Below are 22770 nucleotides of genomic sequence, written 5' to 3' on the forward strand. Positions count from 1 at the left end.
TCCATTGATTGTAACTGGGAAGCACCGGGCAGTTTCTCAGAATAAAAGGGTTCCGGTACTCTCCCCATGATGCCCAGGGACAGCTGGGCCCACGCCTGCTAGCCAGGGGAATCAGCCGTTGTATGTGCCCGTTGTAGTCCATGAGCAGAGGAGGTTTAAAGGGCAGGAATTGGAACCCCAGTTCCTAGGCTTTCTAGACTGATGTGAGCCCCACGGGGCTATTTGCAGACCTTATGACACTTGCTGGTTTGGGAACAGAAAGAAAATCAGAACCTGCAGCTGTCAGGCCTCCAAATTGGTCAGAGAGCCAAGTGCTGAGTCTCGAACACAGAGGACTCCAGCCGAGGTTCACTGGTGGTTGTGTTGGCCAGGTGAGGGGGAAAACATGGTTCAGACAGAAATCTAATCGTGGGTTGAGACCGTCTGTCTGCAAGCTCCAGGGGCCCCTGTACCAGAACTCTCCCATCTTTTAAGGAAAGGTGGGGGGTCTATTAAGGATCCCCACCATCTAGACCCAGGGAGGTGCTTGAGTCCCCTGATCAATGCAGTTTTAGTGGGTGGGGAGGGGGGGCGCCAAAGTATGTTGGACAGAGACAGAAGTGTGTGAGAGAAGGTGGATAGCGAGCAGGTAGCGTCGACTGTTAGGGGCACTGGTTAGCTCAGATATCAGAGGAACGGGATGGGACCAAGGAGGCCAGAATTAGGAGAGCCAGGGGCTTTGGCATTGTAGTAGTTGTTAACATTTAGATACCAATAGAGGTGATGACATCTCCACCAGATGCCAAGGCTTGGAACGTGCTGCGGGAGAAGATTCCCGAATAACAAGAGGACATGGGACCTGTTGCCTTCAGATAGGATCAGATGCCCCACCTGTTCTGAGGCTGGGGGGTTGGGTGCAGAGGGGTTGCTCCAATTTGATGGAGGGGGTTGGAAGATATAAAGAAGATAGACAAAAATCAAATGGGGGACATGAGGACACTTGCTCAGTGTGGTGGGAGCGAAGGAGCTGGGCCCTCCTGAGGTATCACTTTAAACTCTCGAGCATGGCTGGCCCGGAGAAGCATGAACCCGCAGCCACCGGTGAGGTGGTTACTGGTGAGCTGCATCTAGCAGCTGATACACTGCTGTGGTAGACTGTGATGCTGTGATGCGGGTCCCAGCCCCTGTTGCCAGTCAGCTGGCTGGGGTCACCAGGACAGGAACTAGGCAAGTGAGGAGATGCTTCTTTAGGGTTGGTCTTCGGCAGCTTTTATATGCCTCTTTTTAGCAGCAGCAGGTGGTGCCCCCTAGTGCATGCCTCTGGTAAAAAGACCCCCCACTGCTCTACAAGTGTAGCCTGGCTCTCAGGGTTAAGCACTTGACTAGCATCTGCTTCCAGGTGGGCCTGGGTATGAGAATTCCGCCTCCCTTGATAGTGACGTGTCCAGCCCCGGCTTCTAGGGAGGTCTGAGGCTTTTGTCCCTGTGGGCCCTCAGAGGGCCAGGGCCTGCAGCATCTGTCCTGCAGCCTCAGCACCTTATCTCCGCTTTTCTTCTGCCGTCCCCCATCTCCCTTGCCCCTTGCCCCTTGTCCCTGGCTGTCTGCTCCTTTCGGTGTTCAACTGTTGGCTTTGGCTGTCTAGCAGCTGCCGTCTCCAAGCTCTGCCTGGCTGCTTCTCTGCTATTGCTGCTGCCGTCACTTCTGTCTCTGCTTCTTTCCTCCATGTTCAGCCCTGGCCCTCTCCACTGGAAGTAGACCAAACAAACAAACAACACGCTGGAAGACTGGGAGATACCACAAACGCTCTAAGCCGCCAGCCAGCTTCATGCTAGTCACACTGGACCTCAGCTGCAAATGAAGATTTGTGTTTGTACCTATCACAACTTGCCTCTTTAGTCCCAGCCAGGGTCGGGGGAAGGTCCCAGTGCAAACTGAAACAGTCCTGGCTGGGACCCTAAGTGAGCAGCTGTGATCACTGTGCGGTTCCCCCGTGGTACCGGGGAGTGTTCAGGATGGCTGGTCTTCTGGAATAAAAGTCAGTCTTTGGGCTGCAATTTGACAGACCTTTTGCTTAAGGCTGACAAGGCAGCGAGGGAGCACCCAGCAGCTTCCAGCTGTCTTTGCTGATCTGTGGGAGAATCAGCAGCAGCAAGAGTGTTTATAGTGGGAACTTAGAGAACTTAGCAGAAAGAGTATCTTAAATTTTATTATAATTTTATGTTATTTAGGTATATAATTAGTATAATTTTAATAATTTAATTAAAAATTTTAAAAATTTAAATGAGTATTTTAAATTAAAAAATTTAAAGACTATAAATTTAAAATAAATTTATGAAAATTTAAAATATGTTAGATTTTTATATAAATTAAATTTTTAGATAACAGTGCTGAGTCCCTTCATCATCTTCCTATCCCAGCTTGCCTGTTTGGGGATGAAAGATCCCTAGTAAAATTTCCACCTGTGCCTCTAAGAAACTCTGGCGTTTTGGGATCTCTTAAAAGCTAGAGTTTCCCTTAAGGCTTTTTAGAACTGGGAGAGGCTTTGGGATAAGGCCTGTAGCTCAATAAACTTCTTACAAATCTTCCCTAGACTTCCTTGCCTGGAGGTGCTCCTGTCTCAGGGATCCTCCCTCCTGAAAGCCCAGGAACTAGGGACCCTGCCCCTTAAAGATATGCCTGTTTCTGAGGTGAGATGGGGGTGACCCTGGGAGGAACAGGACTAAGGAGGAGGGACTCATGTGCAAGCAGCAGGTTCCCTGTGGTCACAGCCCAGTCCACAGAGGTATTTTGGCCATGGTCACTGGAGCACCACCCCAGAGGCTGGTGGCAGTGGTTGCTGTGACCAGCAGGGTCCCCAGCAGCCTGGATAGGGATGGTTTCAGCTAGTGCCAGGCCCTGGTGTCTGGGAACTAGTGCCATATTCTCACTCACGGGCCTCCTCTGCCCTTGCCATCCTAGGCGAGGCTGCAGCACTGGCAGCTACTCTAAGATTGGGAATTATACGTTCAGGGCTGTCCTCTCCTGCTGCTGGTCTGAAGCTGGGTGCCACCTTCTCTAGACTGTCTGATCCTCAGAATCTACTGCTTCACTGATGCTGTCCTGGGGGTGAAGTGTCACAGGTGAAATACCCTGCAGAGCTTTGCACCACTCTGGTGCCACCGTGTGCCTGCTTGGCCGTGGGGTCTGGTGACAAGTCTGGCAGTCCTAGGTGCATAGTGGTGAGATTTAGGGCCCTCTCTGGGAGTTCAGGCGAGTGCAGCAGTGCCCTCTCTAAGGCTCTCTCTTCACTATGCGTGGTAAGGGAGGGAGGGTTGGGTGCCATGATACCGAGTAGTGGAGGACACTGGGGCTGGGACAGGGTAGTGGCCATGGGCTCTAGCTCTTCTTCACCATGGTCCCTACCCAGGATGGCAAAACAGCTAGATGGGGAGAGGCCTGGAGCCAGAGTCAGCCTCTGACAGCCAACGTAGGACAGCAACCTTGGCGTCTTCATGGACCAGGACCCTCCTTGTTCCTTAGCTCAGTACTCATTCCTCAGGAGAAGCCTCCAGGGTCTGGAGTGCAGCTCAGTGGGAGGAGGCCTGCCTGGCACATATGAGACTCTGGGCACAATCTTTGGTACCGAGAGTGAGAGGCAGGGCTTGGGTTCTGAGGTGGTGTACTTTCTCCTCCTGAGACGTCTCGTACATCCAGAGCAGCGGTACCCAAGGCATTCCACGTGTAGGGACTGTTTCCCTTCCGCCCCGTCACCCTTCCCTCACTAGATATGGGTCGACAAAGGCAGCAGGTTGCTGTTAGACTTTTTGGCTCCTGTTTAGTGACCAGAGAGTTTGGGAGACCGAGAGAAGCAGTAGGATTTTCTAGAACAGGAGACCAAGGGAGCAGCAGGTTCCTGTGCATACACACACAAGTGAGTCACAGAGCCCCGTCCCACCCCTGCTCTCCACCCCCTTGTGGTGTGGTTCCCTGTCTCCCTCTAAGCTGCCAGAATCCAGGCACCTGATGACCCTGCATCGAACGGCTTCCAGACTTAATAACCAGAATGCAACTGAATTGTGTTTGGATGGCTTCCATCCTCTGTGTCTGCTCAGCCTCACGCCTGACTCCCATCTGTGACGTCAAACCCCAGCTAATCCCGGAAAAACAGATTAAGTTCTGTAAACTCAATTCTCCCGCCTTCCCTCTTGCTCAGGGTGTCTCGAGGACCTGCCCTGTCCTGCTCGCTCCCTGCCCTCGGAGCCAAGCCCTCACAATCCTCCACAAGCTCCTGTATATGCCTTCACTGGCAGGCTCTCCCTGAGGAGCCTGACTCTGGCCTCCCCCTGCAGTCCCTCCATTTGAGAAGGCCTTTGGGCTCCTGGCCTAGGAGCCCAGCCTGGATTTCTGCTTTATTGTGAGAAGCTGGGGACTTGATTACTAGGGACACCCAGTACACATCCACTCTGCCTGGTCCGTGACCAGGAAGCAGCTCATACTCTGCACTCTGTCTAGGGCTCCACCCCAATGCTTCCAAGGCCTTCCTGACACCATACCAAGCGATCCCACTCCGATGTGCTCTAATCCTGTTGGACCATCAAGGACACTGAAGAATTGGGGGATGGTTTCCCTTCTAGGGTTCTAAAAGCAAGGTCTGAAACCTGAAGGTGCCGGTAAAAGCTAGGGCCTGTTCGAGGCTCCAGAGAAGGTCCCTTCCTGTCTTGCCCAAATGGCTGTTGAGGAGTGACAGGTGGGGATATGCAGATACTGGTCTAGTTCCCACTAACTGGCCTCTTGCTGTCCCAGGCCCCCCAAAGCTGCCCTGTCACTGGCAGGAACTATAAATTTGTCTGTGCTGTCATGGCTCCAGCAGGGCAGAGACGAGCGAGTCTGTCTCTTGCCCAGGGTGCTGCTCTGGATGTCATGAAGTTGCCTGAGTTAGGGAACAAGTCCTGTTCCCTCTCCACCTGGGACGCTCCCTGGCCTCAGGCTCAGCAGAAACAAAAGCAGAGGGGCTGTCTGGCCAGATAGGGGCGATAATAGTATTAATCAGCCAGACCCGGGGAACTGAGTGTGGCTGTCAGGCCAGCCAGCAAAGCACTGTGGCAGGGCATTCTTCCTTCAGACCCCAGGGTTCACGGCAGTGGGTTTAGTGTCTGCTACTGGGATAGGAATCCCAGCCAGGGTGGCCATCTGTCCATGACTGGCCTTCCTGACCTTGAGAAACAGTGGATTCAGTGTAGTGACAGTGGGGTGAGACTTGATGAGCTATATCACATTTCATCCACAGGACACCCCAAGACCTGTTCTCACCCCTATTTGTAGAAGATAAAACAAAAGGTCAAAGACAGTAGGCAGCTGGGGCTCAGAATGAGTCAGAGCGGAGGGGGGCAGGTGTGGCCAGCTACCTTCATCTCGGTGCTGTTGCCCTTCGCTGCCCCTTGCACGCACAGCTCCAGCTCTGCAGCCCAGTATCAAGCCATGTAGAACCGTGCAAGCACAAGGTACCCCAGAGTCTCCTGACAGAGGCAAGTCCCTCACCAGCATCCAGCAACCTTGTATAGACAGACCTGTGCTAAAAGTAAGGATGATAGCTGGGGGTTGGTTTTTTATCCCCAAGTTTTTAAATGCTTTTTGAACTGAAAATCAGGGGCTTGGGTATGACTCAGAAACAGCACCTGCCTGACATAGGCAAGGTGAGGTCAGGCCTCAGCCCATAAAAGATCAAAGTTAACATTATCAGTTTATTTTAGCCCACATGCAACTTCACATATTTAAGATATACTTGAATTTAGCCGAAGACATGTCTGGTCTGATTTAGTCAGGGTTCTCTGGAGGAACACAACTGTTAGAATGAATCTATCTATGTTTAAAAGGGATTTACCAGAATGACTTACAGGCTGTGGCTATCTCCAAGGGAAAGACCAAGAACCCAGGGGTTAATTGTTCAGTCCTTGAGGCTGGATGTCTCAGCTGGTCTTCAGTGTGCTCTGGAATCCCAAAGGAACAGGCTTTACTGCCGGTGAAGGGCAGGGGTGCCTCGGCAGCAGGACAGATGGACTCCAAGACAACGCGCCACTGGCGTGCCCAGCTGCTCGGGCTTTCCTTGACTCAGATTGACAACCAAGATTAGCCATCACAGCTTCACATCCGTCTAAAATAAATGAAAAAAGAATTGCTAAACTTCAGAAAAAACATTTTCTTCATTGTACTAACAGTCACCAAAGGATTAAAAGGAAAAAAGACTTTTTTAAAAAATTATTCACTTATTCATTTTACATCCTGCTCACCACCTCCCTCCTGGTCATCCCTTCCCAAAATCCTTTCCCCTTCCTGCTTCCCCGTCCTCTGATCCGGTGGGGGCTTCTTTGGTTATCCCCCCACCCTGGCTCATCAAGTCTCTGCAAGGCTAGGCGCATCCTCTTCCCACGGAAGCCGGACAAGGCAGCCCAGCTGGAAGAGCATATCCCACGTTCAGCAACAGCTTTTGGGACAGTCTCCATACTAGGTGTTCAGGATGCAAATGAAGACCAAGCTGCACATCTGCTACATGTGTGCAGGGAGGCCTAGGCCCAGCCCGTGTTTGTTCTGTGGTTAGTGGTTCAGTGTCTGAGAGCCCCAAGGGTCCAGCTTAGTTGATTCTGTTGGTCTTCAGTGGACTTCCTATCCCCTTAGGGGCAGAAAAAGACTTTTTAAAAATAACTTTATACTGTCTAATCAGAAACTTGTCACAGTTTCCTTTCATAGAGGACTTCATAAGGGATTTTTTTTCTACTTCTGTCATGTTTAATGTTCCAAATAGATTTTAAAAACTAGTTAAGTGCATATTAATTTTAGCTTCAGAAGATATCATGTATAACATTTAAGAGGCATTTAACTATTATAAATTATTTTGATGATTTAAAAAAGGTCAATACTAGCTGGGTGGTGGTGGCGCACGCCTGTAATCCCAGCACTCTGGGAGGCAGAGGCAGGCGGATTTCTGAGTTCGAGGCCAGCCTGGTCTACAGAGTGAGTTCCAGGACAGCCAGGGCTATACAGAGAAAAAAACAAAAAAACAAACAAACAAACAAACAAAAAAAGGTCAATACTGAGTTGTATATTTTAAAATAAATTTTAATAAAAAATCTTAAAAAATAACTTTATTGAGATGCAGTTCAAATATTCATTCCATTAATGCATTTAAAATGTGCAACTCGGTGGCCTTAGTATATTATATTTTGGATTACCTAAAGTCTGGTGGAGAATATGTAACATAAAACTTTCCATTTTAAAGGGCTGGGCTGTAGCTCTGAGGTAAAGTGCTTACTTAGCAAACACAGGCCCTGGGTTCCCTCAATAGCCTTGAAGAAAAAGAAAAAAAAAAATGCTATTTTAAGCACTCTTCAGCATTCCACTCCATGGTGTTAAGAGCGTCCCAGGGGCCTGCAGCCGTCACCACTGCCACTTCCAAAGTGTGTTCTTCACCCAAATGAGAACTCTGACCATTACACAATGACTCCCTGGTACCTCTACCCCTTGGTGCTTAGTAACCACTAAACTGCTCTCACAAGAAGGACTTTTAAGAAGTTGGAGTTATTAATTCTTTAAATAATGAATTCTATTTTAAAAGCAGTTTTAGTTTCACATTAAAATAAAGTGGAAATTAAGAGTCTGGTAAGGTTCTTGTCCCACATTAACATCTTCAACTTCTACCTTCCTACACCAACGTGGTCCTTTCAAATATTTATTATCATATGTGTATGATATATGTATGATGTAAGGATGGGCATGTGTGCCTCAGCACATGTGAAGATTGGAGGACAACTTGGTGGAGTCAGTTCTGTCCTCCTGCTGTCATGAGGATTTCAGGGAATCAAACTGTGACCATCAGCAGTCCTGCCCACCCAAAGCAGTCCTTTTGTTACGACTGACAACCTGACACATGCGCAGAGTCCACAGTTTGTGTTCTTTTGGAAGATTTATTTTAATTATTTTTTAAGTGTGTGTGTGTGTGTGATACACACATGAGTACATATGCCCACAAAGGCCAGAAGACTCCTAACACTGGAGTTATAGGCTGCTGCAAGCTGTCTAACATGGGTGCTAGGCCCTCTATAAGAGGATTAAGTGTTCTTAACCACCCAGGCCTTGGTTGTATATTCTGTGGATTTAAATAAGCATATAACGTCATGTCCACCACATCATATGCAACGGTTTGTCTGTCCGAAGAGCCCTCTGTGTTTGCCTGTTCATACCACATCAGTTTATCTATGTAGCAAATGAACGTTCATGCTGTGGGAGTTGAGGCATTTACGTCTCCACCTTTATTCTTCCATTCCCAGTCTTTGTTAATTATATTATTATTTGTGTATATTGTTGGGGTTTTCATATACTTCAGTAACTATAATTGCCATGATTGCAGAATCACTTTGTTTACATCATAGTTTTCCATGGATGAATTTTTCCATGACTCATCTTTTAGTTTGTTAGGTTTTAATACCATATAATATTTTTAAGGAAGATGTTATCTGTAATTTAGCCCCTAAATTCATATTTCAGAGATTTGCTGATATCACACTTAAACAGTTTAGCTGGGCATAAAATTCTGGTTCCTAAATTCTGCCTCTTAGAATTCTGCAGATATCACTCATAGAGCTTCTAAAATTGTGTCACTATAAAGTCAGGTTCTCCCTAACTTATCTCTCTGGACTCTCCCTTATACTTTTTTTTCTCTGCCTTTTAAGGTCAGTGTTTTTTTTTTTTGTTTTTTTTTTTGTTTGTTTGTTTTTTGTTTTTCAGAATGTGCCTTGCTATTATTTATAACATTGGGTTTTTTTTTTTTCTTCCATAGAACATAGAATGTGAGCTAATCTGTAGCGTCAGGCCTGTAATCTAATTTATCTTGTTATTTTTAAGAAGTTCTGGAGAAGCTATGGAAATGACTTAGTGCATAAAGTGCTTGCTATGCAAGCGTGAGGACCTGAGTTGGGATTCCTCAGAACTCACTTAAAAGCCCAGGGTAAGGCCATGCAGCTGTACTTCTGTGCTGGAGAAGTGGGTGGTACAAGAAGCTCCTGGGGGCTCACTGTTCAGCCACCATGGCCAAAATAGTGAGCTCCGTGCTCAGTGAGATAGACTGTCTCAGATCATAACAGAGAAGACACCTGACGCTGACCTCGGCCTTTACATGTTCGTACAGACACAAACCATGATGCGCATAACAAATCTTATTTGTTTAAAAAGAATGTTTTTTGTTTTTTGTTTATTGTTTTAACCTATTTCAGTACTTAGCTTGCTGTTGTGTCCTCCTGTTTTGTTCCGGGTGCACCCCAGTCATGTATGTGCGAGAGCCCCTGTTGCTGCCTCGCTGCATCTCTATCTTAGTCTTCTCCCATTTGCTCAGTGAGTTCCTCACACCCACCCAAGGAATCTCCAGTTGTTCCTTATGTCTTGCCTGTTCATTCATGGTTTCCTGAACCTTTAAAAAAAAGATGAGCCTATTTTTCCACATTCTCCCTGAGCTCAGCTAGCTTTCTTTCATCTCTCTTTCTTGTTGAATTATTTCTCATCCTATCCCCTGTGCTCAGTTAAGCAGAGTACATACTAAGTTTCTGTGTTTCTTTTTCTTTCTTTCTTTTTTTTTTTTGTTTGTTTATTGGATTTTTGGATTTGGTTTTTTCGAGGCAGGTTTCTCTGTATAGCCCTGGCTGTCCGGGAGCTCACTCTGTAGACCAGGCTGGCCTCAAACTCAGAAATCCACTTGCCTCTGCCTCCCAGAGTACTGGGATTACAGGCATGCGCCACCACCGCCCAGCAGTTTCTGTGTTTCTTTTCTTTCCTTCCTCACAACAACATATCCTCGGGGCCACATAACTAGGAAAATAATGTTAAGCTTTGCAGTTAGCTCCCACAGGTAATGCCACCCTATACCTGACTTGTCACATGTTACCTTCAGAACTGAGTCCTCTCTGTTACTGTTGATTCCTTCCTACTGCCTGACTGCTGCCTGTCTGCCTGCCTGCTGCCTGCTGCCTGCTGCCTGCCTGCCTGCCTGCTGCCTGCCTGCCTGCCTGCTGCCTGCTTCCTGCCTGCCTGCCTGCCTGCTGCCTGCTGCCTGCCTGCCTGCCTGCCTGCCTGCTGCATGCCTGCCTGCCTGCCTGCCTGCTGCCTGCTTCCTGCCTGCCTGCCTGCCGCCTGTCTGTCTGCCTGCCTGCCGCCTGTCTGTCTGCCTGCCTGCCTGCCTGCCTGCCTGCTGCCTGCCTGCCTGCTGCCTGTCTGTCTGCCTGCCTGCCTGCCTGCCTGCCTGCTGCCTGCCTTCCTACTGCCTGCCTGCCTGCTTCCGTAGTTCCTTGCAAGCACAGCACAGTCCCTGTGCTTTACCCAGCCTGAGATGGAGCTGCAGTCTTGGTCTCCACTATCTGACACTTCTCAGAATGCTCTTATGACTAAGCTTTGCTGATAACCCAGCTTTCCTGGGTTGTGGGAGCCACCCCGAATCCTGTGCCGTAGTGTGGCTACTGTGTCTCTGTCTTCGGTTCCCATGTGGAAGGGTGGACACCATCTCTGTGGTTACAGCTCACCAGGAAGCTTATCTTCGGAGAGAGTGTCATCATGTACTTTATGTTAGAGATGTGCTCACAGAGCCTCTGAAAGCCAAGACTGCTGGTGTCTGCAGCTGGCCAGGCTCTAAGGTTTCATCCCTGGACATCTTTGAGAGACTGAGACCTTTAGAGAACATGCTTTTTGTCTAGCTTGCAGATCCTACTTTGACCCTAGGCTGGAAGCCTGCAGCCTTGCCTGCTGGGCCAGGAAGCCAAGAGAACAAGTGGTCTGCTGTGAGTGCCCGGTTAAGAGGCTGAAGGCATAGCCAGCCTGGACTGCCTGCTGTCTATAGAGTGTGTCTGAGTTCCACAATTCAAGTGACCAACTGTGACATACTTGGGGTCATTGAACTTACCCTGGTGTAGTGAGGGAATACCCTGGCTCAGAGAATGCCACAGGTCTGAGTCTGCCTGCAACTCTAGGCCTTATCTTTTCTCTGGCTAGCAGATACAGGATCAACTTCACAGGATTTGTAGAGATGGACTCTGATTGGTTGAAAGGGTCATCATGTGGACGATAACCCAAATGAACGTGGGAACTTGAGTTGGTGGCACCTATGAGCTCTGATTTAATTGTCCTCTCTTATATGAAGAAGTAATTTTAGGCTGACACAGGCCAGCTCTGGTCCATTTCTGGGGCTCTCTTCCCAAGTGTTGTGAAAGGTTTCTTTCGCCAGGCGGTGGTGGCGCACGCCTGTAATCCCAGCACTCTGGGAGGCAGAGGCAGGCGGATTTCTGAGTTCGAGGCCAGCCTGGTCTACAGAGTGAGTTCCAGGACAGCCAGGGCTATACAGAGAAATCCTGTCTCGAAAAAACCAAATCAAAAAAAAAAAAAAAAAAAAAAAAAAAAAAAGAAAGAAAAGAAAGAAAGGTTTCTTTCTATCCTCTTGGCAGATCTGATGTTTCTCAGCCCCCTGGAAACCCATGTGCTGTAGCACCATGGCCATGTTTATATATAGATTAGTACCCTGAGCTACTCCTCACCAGCCCCAGACCACCATGAACCATGACTGCCGTCGCTGCTGTAATCCTGTCCAACCCCTCCCCACCTGGGTAACCTGTGCTCACCCTCCACCTGACAGTACTGAACTTCAGAGGCAACTGTGGATGCCTGTTCTGGGAACCCTTTACTACCCAGAGACTGCTGGGAGGGGAGTTCACATGGCCTCTCACTTAGTCCTTGGGTAACTCTTTAAGATTGCTCAGCAAACAAGGAAACGCAGGCTGGGGAGGGGAGGGATTTGCTCCAGGTCACCATTGGCCTGAGAGGGTTGAAACCAGAATTCTAGACCTTGTTAGCATAGCCACCAGGTTGCAGAAAGTGACTCTCTTGTTCTCTCTCTCTCTCTCTCTCTCTCTCTCTCTCTCTCTCTCTCTCTCTCTCTCTCTCTCTCTCTCTCTCTAGGGTCTTCATTGAATTCTGTCATGGTTATTTAAGGAATCTTGCCTAGAAAGTCCCCACAAGCACGCAGTTCCCTGCCGCCTAGAAGGCGTGGACTCCAAGATGATCATAAAGGAATACCGGATTCCCCTGCCAATGACCGTGGAGGAATACCGCATCGCCCAGCTGTACATGATACAGGTGAGTTCAGAGAGGCGGCTGGACCAGTCCCACCTACACTACTGGGTACTGCCTGTGGACATGGACTACTGTCGGAATCTGTGAGGTGCCGCACCTCAGCTACACATCTGGCTTCCAGCTAGACACCAGGCACACAGACACGCTGGACTTTTGTGAGACCAGATTATCTTGTCACCATTATATTCTAGACACCCATAACACTAGTACCCTCTTTGCATTCACAACCTAGTGCCTCATAGAACAGCTGTTATTTTAGGTCTCAGCTCTTAAACACCACAGATTCCCCATTACTGTCTGGGAGGCCACTTCCAAGATAGAGGTGTGGCAGGGTGGGTTTCTGACAGGAACGTCTGTCTCTTCCTGGGTTTCATGTGTTCTCACATTGGGGTTGGGCATGTGATGGCAGTCTTTCTTCTACTTAGAAGTACATTAATCCTATCATGGAGGACCAACTCCCATGATGACATATAAATCTAAGTAGTTCCCAGACACACAGCCTCCATAGATTATCACCCTGGGAGTTGGAGCCTCAATGTAGGAATTGGAGGAGACACATTTAGCCCCCAAACCTCATTTAAGACAGGGGATGTGAGGCAAGAGAGACTGATAGATTGTCCAGGAGCACCCAGCCTGGCTCCTGACTCCCAGTGTCTGACAGTCCAATGAGATGGATCACGAGTCTAGTCATAGTCATACCCACTCCGAGGAAACACCACAGACTCTCCTCCACGCCTCATCAGCTGCGAGCACATATCCCAAGCCCTTCTGCTCATTCCAGATGCTTCTCGCCCAAATGTCAGACCTGCCCACTGCCTGCGTTGCAGGGCTACTGACTGGAGTCCTTGCTTACAACGCTTTCCATCCCTTTACAGCTGTCCTTCTCCCTTGCCAACCCTAGAGACTGTCCTCCATGCCTAGGGCCCAGAGCCTCTACACCGATGATAAGGCATCTCTTGGCTTGGCTCTAGCTCTTCTGATGTGTTGGAGCCTCTTGTTCCTGTTGTCCACCAGGACCTGTACCTGACCAATGTCTCGGTGTATAAGCCTGTAGTCATTGCATCACCCTGAACCCTCAGTCTGTAGGGCTGGGGACAGGGGACAGCCTTCAGAGCTTCCACCTACTACTGGGTTGTTTGGTTTGGTTTTTGTTATTCTACGTGTAACCCCTCTGGCTGTCCTGAAACTCACTCTGTGAACCAGGGTAGCCTCAAACTCACAGAGATCCTCCTGCCTCTGCCTCCCATGTGCACCACCATGCCCAGCTTTCCCCCTTTCCCATGGGCTTGCACCTTCAGCCTCGGGACCCAGAACCTGTCTAAGGAGCTTGAAGCAACTGGAATTTAGCCAGCTCCCACAGGAGAGGTTTGTCTGGGAAATGAGCAGGAAGTGCCCCCAACCTCTCTGGGGGACTGTCTGCTCTGAGCTGCTTTAGAAGCGCCTCTCAATTCCCTCTTGAACCACTTACCCCTTAATTATTTCTAAAGAGCAGGAGAGGAAGAGCTTAAATCAGGCCCTAGCCCTGAGCACTCTAGAAATAACTCAGTCTGTTCAAGGACCCGACTCATCTGCTGAGGCTGCTGTGTGTCTGCCGCTGCTTAGTTCCCCCTCCACCAGTGACCCATGGTCATGGCGGTGCAGCCCCAGTGGCCTCCGAGTTGGGCAGTCAGGGTCCAGCAGCATGGCCTCCAGCCACTGGAGGAGTCACTGGCACTCAGCAGCTCCCAACACCTGTCATTGCCCGGCTTCAGTCCTTGTGCTTCCAGTTTAATTGTGAAGTGACCCACGGCATCTGTATCTGGACCACACAGTCCATTGGGCCAATTTATACTTTTGATGAATGTTGATCTGCTAGCCTAGACCGTAGTAAGTAGAAATGTCTCCTACTTTATAGGCCACGCACGTCTGCACTGTCACAAGTGCCCCTCTCTGCTGCTGTGAGCTTCCAAAGTCTTTCCCTGTACCCCTTCCAGTGAGCGAGTATGTGTATGCAAAAGATGGAATGGTGAACACGCCAGATGTTGCCATAAGAGGAGTGTCTGGGCCAAGTGCTAGCTGTCATGCCCAGAGGGAAGACTGAGAAGCATGGCTGGCATATACATGTACAGATGTGTGCACATGTGCACAGATAGGCACACATACATCTACACATCTTGCACGGTCCCACTCCAGCCTCCATTCACCTGAAAGGTCCATAGAGGTATAAATACCTCTTTGAAAGCTTTCATGGCTGGTGTAGCCCCTTTAAAACTGGGTTCTTTGTGAGAGGACCCCACACTCTGCCCAAATAACTAAGGTTGTCTTCTAATCTTTCCTCGTGGGCCACAGTGGCAGAAAGGCAAGGGGAGTGCCTGACTCAAGGAGTCCCTGAGCAGCAAAGGCTTCTGTCTTAAACAGAAAGCCCATGATGTCATCTCGCTATCAGGGACCCCAGGATGTGAGCTTTCTAGAGGCTGAGGCAAGGTCTGTTTCCAGACAATACACAGCTAACGATCTTACTCTCTGGGTGCAAGTGTAGGCCTTCCCAGCTGAACCTGGCTCTGGGGAACAAATGAGTCTTCCTGGGTATTAATTACTATTTGTTTCTTGTTTTGTTTGTTTGTGTTTTGTTTTTCAAGACAGGGTTTCTCTGTGTAGCCCTGGCTGTCCTGGAATTCACTGTGTAGACCAGGCTGGTCTCAAACTTAGAGATTCTCCTGGCTCTGCCTCCTGACTACTAGTATTAAAGACATGCACCACCATGCTTGGCCCCCTCAATTTCTTACATAAGCTAGTTTCTTAAATGAGTGCCCTGGAAGGACTCTCAAAAGAAACTTTCCTGTTTATAGATGGGAAAATTTAGCCAAATTTGGAACTTAGTTCCCCCAGCTCCCAGGGAGTCTGTCTGCTCCTAGAAGGCTATGGGCTTGTGATGGGCTCAGGAGGAATCCACCATCAGTCCCAGATATGAAGGAGCCAGTGCCTGGCTAGAGAACGGGATAGTGGGGGAGACAGGAAGTCCTCTTCATCCAGAACAGGGAGGGGCCCTGAGGAGGCCTGCCTTGCCCCACCCCTTCTCCTAGATGAAAGTGGAGTGAGCTGTGGCCAACAGGCCTAAGGGCAGAACAAGTGGTTCAGCAAGAGGCCAGCTAAGGCTCTCCAAATGTGGGGATGGACCCTAGGTGCTGTGCCCTGCCTGTTCCTCAGACACCCATCCACAGCCAGATTTCCATCTCTGGAGGCTCTACTCATCTCCTGCGGCCAGTAGATCATTTCCATACCCAGCATTCTCTGCTGCTGCAGGGCCTACAGGTGCCTCTTTCCTGGTCTCCCCCTCCCCCTCCCCTGCTTCTGCTATGGTCTTTGTCTTCTGGGCCTGGGAATCCAGAGTTTCTGGGGGCCTGTGCCACTGCAGGGTGAATATATGTCACAGTCACAGTCACAAGCTGTACCTGAGTGTGTGCACAGCTCTCTGTGTGCCAGTTGTACCACAGTAACACGGTGTTCTGTCCCCGCCTGCATGAAGAGTCTTTCAGAGAAGACTGTAGATGTACCGAATGAAAGCGAGGCAGGAGTGGTAAAGGCTGAGAAAGGGAGACAGGTCCAGGCAGATGCTGTGAGAGCCAGCGTGCCCCAGAGCTACATTTCCAGGCAAAGAATAGCAAGGAGGTTCATCTGGCAGCAGTTGGAGCAGGCTGTGGAAAACACAAAGTCAGAGCCATTCCTCTGCCTGAGGGGTTCTGAGCCAGTGGTGTGAAGGCTGGTGGAAATCACTGTGCTGTCTGTCCTCTAGAGAGTGCTCAGCAAGACCTTTTCTTTTTGTCCTGGAGCTGGGAAGAGGGGCTTGCCCGTCAGTACCCTGGACAGTTCTGAGAACTGCTGGGGACAGGCTGCCCTTTTTGCTGCTCTCCTTCTTCAGTGGTCCCATGGAAGTTGAAGGCTGCTTACCCAAGACCCAAGGCTGCGAGGGTGGGCAGCACTGCTTACTGCTTAGGAATGGTCATGGGCGAGAATGCGAGAGTGTCTTCCTCTGTGGGTAGCGTACAGCGGAAGCTAAGGAGAGCTTGTTTGTCTGGTCTGGCTAAGTCACAGCGATGTGAGGACTGTGAAGACTGTTGCCCCCTTCGCTGCTGTGGTCAGTGGAGACCTAGGGGTCAGCCTGTGGAGGCCGGCACCTTCAGGATCCCTGGTGATCCTGATGATTGCTGGTTCATTTGGCCCGCCTTTCTCCACCTACTCCATGGAGACACCCTAGTGCTACTGGGGTTGCTGCAGAGAGTCCAGCCCCACAAGTCTCCATACCCATCTCACTGAGTGGCTGCAACCATCCATAGCCCTCACCTAGTAATGTCATCAGCTTGTGTTCCCTGAAGTACATCACCCGCCCCCCACCCCCACCCCCACGATGACCTGCAAAGCTGGAAATGTTCTTCCTCCTCACAACAAGGCAGCTCAGAGATGTCAACGAGCTTGTCCAGGGAGAAGAGCTGAGCCCAGGCAGCCAGTCCTGTCTGGAGATGCCGATGGCTGCCTGTCTCCACTTGGAGCACTTGGGGTCTCCATGGCTGCCACATCTCTTCCTCCTTGAAGTCATGGTTTTAGGGATTGGAGCAGAGTGCCCTTCACCTCCTTGTCCCTTACACAGTTCCCCCAAGAACTCAAATGCTCATATAACGTGAGGGAGCACTATAGATGGTGATCTGCCCATAGGCTCATCACGGGAGAAAGGCCTGTGTGGTTGTGCAGAGACACAAGGACCAACCGAGGAGGCGAGGGACTTCCCTGTTTGTGTTGTGTCTCTGACTGTCAGGCTGAAGGCAGCCACAGGAGGTCCTGAAGATGCAACCAACATAGCTGGTTGACCAGTGCCTGCCCCCAATTCATATTCACATAAGAATATGAATATGTGGCCTCACCTAGACTCCAGTGTGTGTACGTGGAATTTACTCCTCAGAGTTAAGACTCCTGAGATTTAGGACCTGCCCCAGTTGACTAACTGGTCCCTGTAAGAGGAGGAAGGGACAGAACAACTCAGTGAGGCTTTCTTCCCAGGGTGACTCTAGCTTGTGTTAAGTTCATAGTTAAAACTGACCACCACAGAGTTTCGATATATTTTCCTATGTTTTCAGTGTATTGAGAGTAAAAATCGCTAGTCTGAAGAACTGCTACACTGTCTCCACTAGCCACAATGAGAGGGCTTGGTCCTGTGTTCATGTTTGCAGCCATCCCAGTGGGTTCACAGTGCTAGCTCACTGGTTTTGGCTTGTGCTTCCTTTTTGCACTGTTGAACATCCACTTAGTGGGCGTTTGTGTGTCTTCTGTGGAAACATGACTGCCCTAGTCTTTGGACCGTTCATGAAGTGTGTTATGTGTCTGTTGTTGAGTAGTAGGTATTCTCTTGGATCCAAATTCCTGGCCTTAGACATTGACATGTTTTCTCTTTCATTGTATGAGTTCTTTTAAATTTCTTTCTTTGGAGCATGTTATTTCATTAAGCCCTGTGTGTGTGTGCATGTGTGTGTGCGTGTGTGTGTGTGTGTGTGTGTGTGTGTGAGTGAGTGTGATTTATATTTTTTCTAGTTTCCTGCCCTTGTGGACTATGGGAGTAAATAATGCTCAGTTCTGCCTTAGTAAGGGCAGTTCTGCATCACATCTATCTTCCCCTGTAGGCATTTTGGCCCTTGGAGCACGCGCGCGCGCACACACACACACACACACACACACACACACACGAGACAAAGTGCCCCTTGTCATGAATAAACATGACTCTGCCTAAGATCATATCACACTTCCCCTTTCCCTTTCCAGCTAAGACTGTTTTAAAAACAATCTTAACAGTTTTAGTGTCACATTTATAAACCATTGTCTAATCCAAGGTCATAAAAACTTATTCCTGCTAAGAGTTTTAGCTCTTGCATCAGGGAATATGTTTTTAATGAGCTGTCAACAGCAGCCCGCCAGAGAGTCATGTACATTAGGGAGTCTGTGGTCCCGTGTGATGCCAGAACCTCTGCTGCCTTGTCAGCTTCTGTCACTCTAGCTGAGTGGGAGGGATCACACTTGCTTCCTGTCCTCAGCGTCTCCACGTATGACCAATGGAATGTCCTCCCAGTAAGTCTTTTTGTCTGTCTACCTCCCTACCCCATTAGTTTTCTCTTTAGACAGATTCTCACTGTGTAGTCCAAGCTGGCCTCAGAATACACAGCAGTCCTGCTGGCTCAGCTCCCAAATGTGGAGGGTACCGTGTAAGGCACCACGTCCATCTACAGGCAGCTCCACTGTCCTCTGACGTGCCCAGCAGAGCAGGATCCATGCACTCTTGGCTTACACTCACATGCATGCTTGTATCACGTGTGTGCACAGGAAAGTCCCACATTGATGGACATCCTGACCAGCAGCCTCAGTGCTTTAGCCCAGTAATGGGCCGCAGTCCTCAGGCTCCCTAGTCAGATACTGGTCCCTGGACACGTAATTCCACCCCCACATCATCCCTAGGTGTCTCTCCAGACAGCCTCTGCTGTGGGCCTCTCTGAAGTAAGTCAGATATAATACAGCATTGCTCACCGGGGAGACCGAGCTGTGCCCAGTAACTGGAATATTGAGAGGAGTGATGGCTCGAAGCAGGGCTTCTGTGGTCTAGATGGTTCTGAAGACAAGAGCTTGGGCAGCAGCCTGGAGGGACCGCAAGGCATAGGCATCCCTGTATACACATGGGATCTGCCAGCACCTCTTTGGGCATGGCTGCCCTCTCTCTTACACACCAGTAGCCTGGGACCAGGCCCACCCAGCAGGAGGGGATGCTTGTATAGTTTCTGAGATTCAAGCTCTCTGTAGCTTTTTCCTGTCTCCACGTTGTCCCAGAGGCTGTGGATGAGCTGCCCCAGTACCCTGTACCTCCATTTCCTCACTTACAGACTGGAGTACCCCGTTCTACCAGTTTGAGGATGAGGTGCACACCAAGATAGGGTCCGGGTCCGGAAGGTGTCTACTCAGGCTTGGCATTCCCTCCAGAGTTCCACCTCTCTCCAGCTCTTTCCTTGATGTACGTCTCAGCCCCGGTGTTTTCCCGGTGTTTTCCGTGAGTGCTCCTTACAAGTCCAAGCCCTGCTCCTCTCTGTGCGATGTCCTCACTACCATCTGACAGCATCCATGCCTGCAGCCGGGCCCTCCTCACCTATGTCCCCAGGCCTCCAGGCACAGGGAATGAAGGGTTATCTGAGCCTGTATCCTCACTCCTTTCTCAGAAACAAACCAGAGGATATCTGGACTCCTCCAGAGTCCTGCAGACCACACTCCCCACTTACTACAAGCCAGAGTTCACTGACTTCCGGAGGCACACAGGGACCAGTGACTGTCCTCAGAGACCCAAGCTTCTTGTGGCAGTAGAGATTTCTTCACAGTATAACTCTAAGGCAGATTTGTCGTTGGTTTGGCTATTTTTAGCTTTTCACTTTAAAAAATTACATTTATTTGGATCAGGCATGGTAGCACATACCTTTAATCCCAACATAGACTGGGGATGGCTTCTACCTTCTGGCTACAGTGAATAACAAGGCACTGAAGTGTAAGGTTCTGTGTGATACCGGGAGGTATGAGCTTCCAGCTTGCTTTAGGTTGTTGGTTGGTTGGTTTGTTTCAGCTGTGGGATGTTCTGCAATAACATATGAATTTTAATATCCATATGCTCCTACCCCCCACCCCAAAAAAAGAGCCACTAGAACTTTGCTGGGGATTGTAGGGTCCCACAGGCTTCCTGAGGAGTACTGCTGCCTTAACAGTACTGGCTCTCCTACCCTGACAGGAGAGAAGGCTGTCCAGGCTTTGGGTCTTGAATTTCTTTTGGTTTTGTGGCCTTCAGTGTACAAGTTTCTCACTTCTCTGTGTAAACATATTCCTGTTTGTTGTTCCAAATGCTGTTGGAAATGCAACCAGTTTCTTTTCTTTGTTCATTAGCTTTGTGTGTTAATTTTGTGTTCTGAAGCATTGCTGAGTTCATTTAATTAAGCCTAAGAGACTTAAGGAAAATTCCTTAGAGTTTTCTATAGAAAGATTATGTCCTCAACAGACTAAGAGGGCTTACTTTTTTTTCCCAGAGTGCATGCCTCTTATTATTTATTTTTCTTACTAATTATTGTGACTGGAACAAACAGTACACAGCCGAGTGTAAGCAGAAGCAGCCAACCAACACTGGTGTGGTCTCAGAGACTTGTAATACCAGTCAGAGGCTGAGGCAAGAGAAATGTAAATCTTGGGCTACATAGAATGACCTTGTCTCAAAAGGAAAGAAAGAAAGAGGAGTCAGGAGGGCAGCACTCCCCTTTAACCCTGGCCCTCCGGAGGCAGAAGCCAAGGCGGAGGGGAGCAAGGCAGATCTGGTCCGGGTCAGCCGGAGCCCGTCTCAGTTAAGGAAAAACGTGCATCTTGGTGCTCACTGCTAGGATAGGTAGGAGTCAAAATAGATGATTTATGCCTTTTAATACTTGGACCTTAAAGAGGATATCCAGGACTCTTTTCACTTCCATCAGGAAGCTTGGGGTCATGGAGCCACAATGCAGATTTAGGAGGCTGGGGTGTCCTGAAACGACACAGAAGGAGCCAGCCTCAAGGCCAAAGACATTTCCTGTTCTCAGTCCTCTGAGCCCCTTCTCCTGTGCAGAGTACTTTGACTAAACATCATCCACATTTTTCCCCCACAGAAGAAGAGCCGAAATGAGACCTATGGACAAGGCAGCGGAGTGGAGATCCTGGAGAACCGGCCCTACACAGATGGTCCTGGTGGCTCTGGGCAATACACCCACAAGGTGTATCATGTGGGCATGCACATTCCTGGCTGGTTTCGCTCCATCTTGCCCAAGGCAGCCTTGCGGGTGGTGGAGGAGTCCTGGAATGCCTACCCCTATACCCGAACAAGGTGTGTCTGCCTCTAGCTCCTCAGCATGACGTCTGCTGGAGGAACACTCCTGGCAGGTTCAACCCCTACTCCCCTGAAAGTATCAAACCCTGTCTCATGTGTGTCCCCTAATGGTCCACAGTTGGTCATGTGCCCCTGGATGCCTGCCTCCCAGAAATGTCAATGGAGGTAATACAGGAAGGAAATGAACAAAGGCTGCCATCTAGGAAAGTTCAGGGAATAAACATTCACCACATTCCATAGACAGAGACAGCCTGCTGTGAAGAAGTATGAACTGAAGGTAGACCAGATGGTCCAAGATCTCCCACCTCTGGGATACTCAGCTGCTGTAGCAGTGCTTACTACAACCCATAGTAAGCAGAACTTTTCTCAGAACCCAGTGGAAAACCCCACTTTTTGCATTGACCAAGGGCACTCCCATCTAGCTTCACAGGGCTTCCTCCCCACAAACCCCACACCCGGAGGATGCTGGGACCTCGTTTGGGATTTCAGAGAGCTCTTCTCCATCCCAAAGAGGAGCTGTTCTATTGTCAGAGTGGGCATCTTGCAGGTGTCATGCACCAGAAGACACCTCCTGATCCGCCGACTCTGTAGCACACTGCCATTGTAGCTGCGTATGCATCAAACCATACTCATGGGGATGCCATATGTGGGGCTTCCAGAAGCTACCAAGGAAGTTCATCAGATCTCATCCCTGTCTCTCTCCCTGAAGCTCCCTTGGCCATTCTTAGGACAAGATGGCAATATAGGAAATAGATTTCACTGTCACATCTTAGCCATCCCCCCCCCCCTTCTGACTGACGTTTCTACTGCTGTGAAGAGACACCATGACCGAGGAAACTAATAGAAGAAAGACTTTATTGGGGCTTATGTTTCCAGAGGATGAGTCCATGACCATCATAGCAGGGAGCCTGCTGCAGGCAGGCAGACATTGTGGTGGAGCAGTAGCTGAGAGCTTTCATGCTTCTCACAAGCATGAAGCAAAGAGAAGGAACACTAACCGGGGATGGTGTGGGCATGGGCAGTGGTGGCACACGCCTGTAATCCCAGCACTCTGGGAGGCAGAGGTAGGCAGATTTCTGAGTTCGAGGCCAGCCTGGTCTACAGAGTGAGTTCCAGGACAGTCAGGGCTACCCAGAGAAACCCTGTCTCAAAAAAGAAAAAAAAAAAAAAAAAGAAAAGAAAAAAAAGAAAAAAAAAGAAAAGAAACCTCAAAGCCCATCCTCAGAGCCATACCTCTGCCAACAAGGCCACACTTCCTAACCCTTCCCAAACAGTTCCATCAACTTGGGAATAAGAACTCGGGTATATGTGGGGCCGTTTTCCTTCAGCCCACCTCACTACCTGGTCAACTTGCTGGTTTCCAGTGTGGCCCAACAGGCTGGTAAGGAGTCACCGTCCCTCCAGGGCACAGTCCCAATGGATGTTCTTTCTCTCAGGTTCACCTGCCCCTTTGTGGAGAAGTTCTCCATTGACATTGAAACCTTTTATAAGACAGACACTGGGGAAAACAATAATGTGTTCAACCTGACTCCTGTGGAAAAGAACCAGCTGGTAACAGGTGAGTGTGAAGGCTGAGGCTTGGCCCTCTGCCATTGCCTGATCTTCCTGAGAGCACACTGGGTTCTCAGCTGGGGGCGGGGCAGAGTGAGGCAGGACAGGCTCCCAGGCTCTTGGTGTGCATGCCGAGTCTGTCGGCCTTTCTCTCCCTATTAGTGTGCGTGTGCGCTCCTGGGGCGTGCCGTGGGTGGGCTGGTCCGTAT

The 22770-nt window shown here is 49.5% G+C and overlaps 1 protein-coding gene across 15 annotated transcripts in view; it reads left to right on the forward strand.

Annotated features, from left to right (window-relative positions):
* The window catches only part of Pitpnm2 (phosphatidylinositol transfer protein membrane associated 2), a 133411-nt gene that overhangs the window by 86844 nt on the left and 23797 nt on the right, over positions 1-22770 (forward strand). For all 15 annotated transcript variants that reach the window (XM_052168050.1, XM_052168047.1, XM_052168053.1 and 12 more), the window contains 3 exons: positions 11944-12120; positions 20793-21007; positions 22447-22568. In XM_052168050.1, coding sequence (XP_052024010.1) covers positions 12043-12120; positions 20793-21007; positions 22447-22568 — 415 coding nt within the window. In that variant the 5' untranslated portion in view covers positions 11944-12042. The remainder of the gene's footprint in view (positions 1-11943; positions 12121-20792; positions 21008-22446; positions 22569-22770) is intronic.

This window comes from Apodemus sylvaticus, chromosome 22 (genome assembly GCF_947179515.1).
Source record: "Apodemus sylvaticus chromosome 22, mApoSyl1.1, whole genome shotgun sequence".
NCBI lineage: Eukaryota > Metazoa > Chordata > Mammalia > Rodentia > Muridae > Apodemus > Apodemus sylvaticus.